The sequence below is a fragment of the Neltuma alba genome, unplaced genomic scaffold (assembly GCF_004799145.2).
Source record: "Neltuma alba isolate B1F8T4 unplaced genomic scaffold, ASM479914v2 tig00012112_pilon, whole genome shotgun sequence".
Lineage (NCBI taxonomy): Eukaryota > Viridiplantae > Streptophyta > Magnoliopsida > Fabales > Fabaceae > Neltuma > Neltuma alba.
In genome coordinates, this window is record NW_021636664.1 from 41,456 (window position 1) to 43,288 (window position 1,833).

General features: G+C 35.3%; 1 protein-coding gene across 1 annotated transcript; it reads right to left on the minus strand.

The window, feature by feature from the left end:
* Positions 1-553: 553 nt before the first annotated feature.
* LOC114722757 (glycine-rich cell wall structural protein-like) lies at positions 554-1,381 on the minus strand. Its single transcript, XM_028908852.1, has 2 exons — positions 1,276-1,381; positions 554-864 (listed from the first exon to the last, which is right to left on the minus strand). Exons 1-2 carry the CDS (start codon positions 1,379-1,381, stop codon positions 554-556), a joined length of 417 nt encoding a protein of 138 aa, XP_028764685.1.
* Between the last annotated feature and the right edge of the window lie 452 nt (positions 1,382-1,833).

Consider the following 1,833-nt stretch of genomic DNA (forward strand, 5'->3'; position numbering starts at 1 on the left):
CCAATACGTCCTAGATTATACACTATATTATATTAATTTGATTTATTTTGAAGTAAACTTAAGGTGATTAATGGCTCTTTTATCATTGTTAACCCAACTAGCCAGAGGACTAGATCACTAGTTAGATCGACCACTTAAGTTAGGTTTTTATGCTGCGGTGCGGTCAATACTTTCTCATTCCATTTATATATGATAATCAACCTCATTATCATTCGTAACGATCTCACTACCATTCTTACGCAATTAGTATAAGATAATTAATACGCAATTATCGATCAGAAGATTAACATGTTAGTTAATGCATAAATAGTGAGGAAGGAAAACCTCCCAGTTATTATTATCATATCTTTCATTTTTGATTGCTAAAAGCAATCTCTCATAGATATTACACAAACACTACTAAAATACTTTACCAAGATAACACACTCATTAAACTTTGACGTGACCCGTGAAACTCCATTCCCAAGGAGAGCATGAAGCCCAAGCAGATGCACCTAATGGTCTCAACATAAACGTAAAAACACATACTTTAATAGTAACACAGTTCTATGTCTTAGTAATGGGTTTCAGTATCTAGTTGCGCATCCACAGCTTCACCATAATAACAGCATCTTCTACAGATTCCTCCGTACCATCCGCCACAGCATCCATATCGGCAATATCCTCCCCCATAGCCACCACCATAGCCGCCACGTCCAGGGTAACCACCTCCGTAGCCGCCACGGCCAGGATAGCCACCACCATAACCACCATGACCAGGATAACCACCGCCATAATACCCACCACTTCCTGGGTAACCTCCATAAACGTATTTGGCATCATCTACCTCTCCATGTTTCATTGTCTCTACCTCAGGTACCTTAGCTGCATATAATAAATATAAATTGAAGAAACACTTACATGGTTAGAACAAATACTGTAAAAGTTTTTTCATAGTGGACTTTTCCTTGAATATAAACTAAATCTTTGGAAAAGCGACATGTTTTATGAAGCCATACCATGTTATTGCACGTAGCAAAATAAGTGGACATGGCAAAAAGCTGTGTATAGTGCTGTAACAACATATATATATATATATATATATATATATAGTCTAGAGGAAGAAAAATATAAATCTTGACTATGAACATTAAAAGTGAATATACAATGTATTTACTTGAAATTTATTAAGTGATTTTGGCATCGTATGAGGTAAGGATCATCAAAACAGCTTTTTTTTTTTAAAAAAAAAAAAGTGATTATGGGAGTTTGCCAAAAAAGTACCCTCAAACTCACCATGATTAGAGGAAGACTCAGACAAGTCCCTAGCTGTTACCTTCGAGGTGATAAGGAGTGAAACAGCAAAGAAAGCAAGAAGAAGAAAGGGCAATTTGGAAGCCATTTGATGAGTTGCTTACGAAGAAGGGAGGTGTACTGTGATGGTTGATAACCATTCGTGTGCTCTATATATATACACAGTCCCTCGGGAAAAAGAGCTATATGAATTAAGGGCCTGCATGTAGTTGGGAGTTAGGTTTTTCATTAATTATAAACCTTATCTAAGCTATACGCTATAAAATTCCAACTTGATTTTCATCTGGCTTTTTATTTTTTGTTCTTATTCTGGTTGACAATGTTGAAAATATTAATGGCCCACGAAATTCAAACAGAATTTATATTTGCATGAAATGGCTCGATTGATCAAAAGTGGTTAATTTGTTCATTTGAATTTGAAGGCATTTGATAATAAAATAGCATATGATATGGACGACATCAATCGAATAAGGGAGAATTTGTTACAGGACTATACTTGAGTCAATGAATTAATTTAGGAAAATAAATGGTTGATCAAAG

Excerpts from the sequence above, each read along its gene's own strand:
- LOC114722757 (XM_028908852.1), bottom strand. The coding sequence starts at position 1,381 with ATGGCTTCCAAATTGCCCTTTCTTCTTCTTGCTTTCTTTGCTGTTTCA. Across the intron at positions 865-1,275 it reads TGAGTCTTCCTCTAATCATG|CTAAGGTACCTGAGGTAGAG; the intron begins GTGAGTTTGAGG and ends TATTATATGCAG.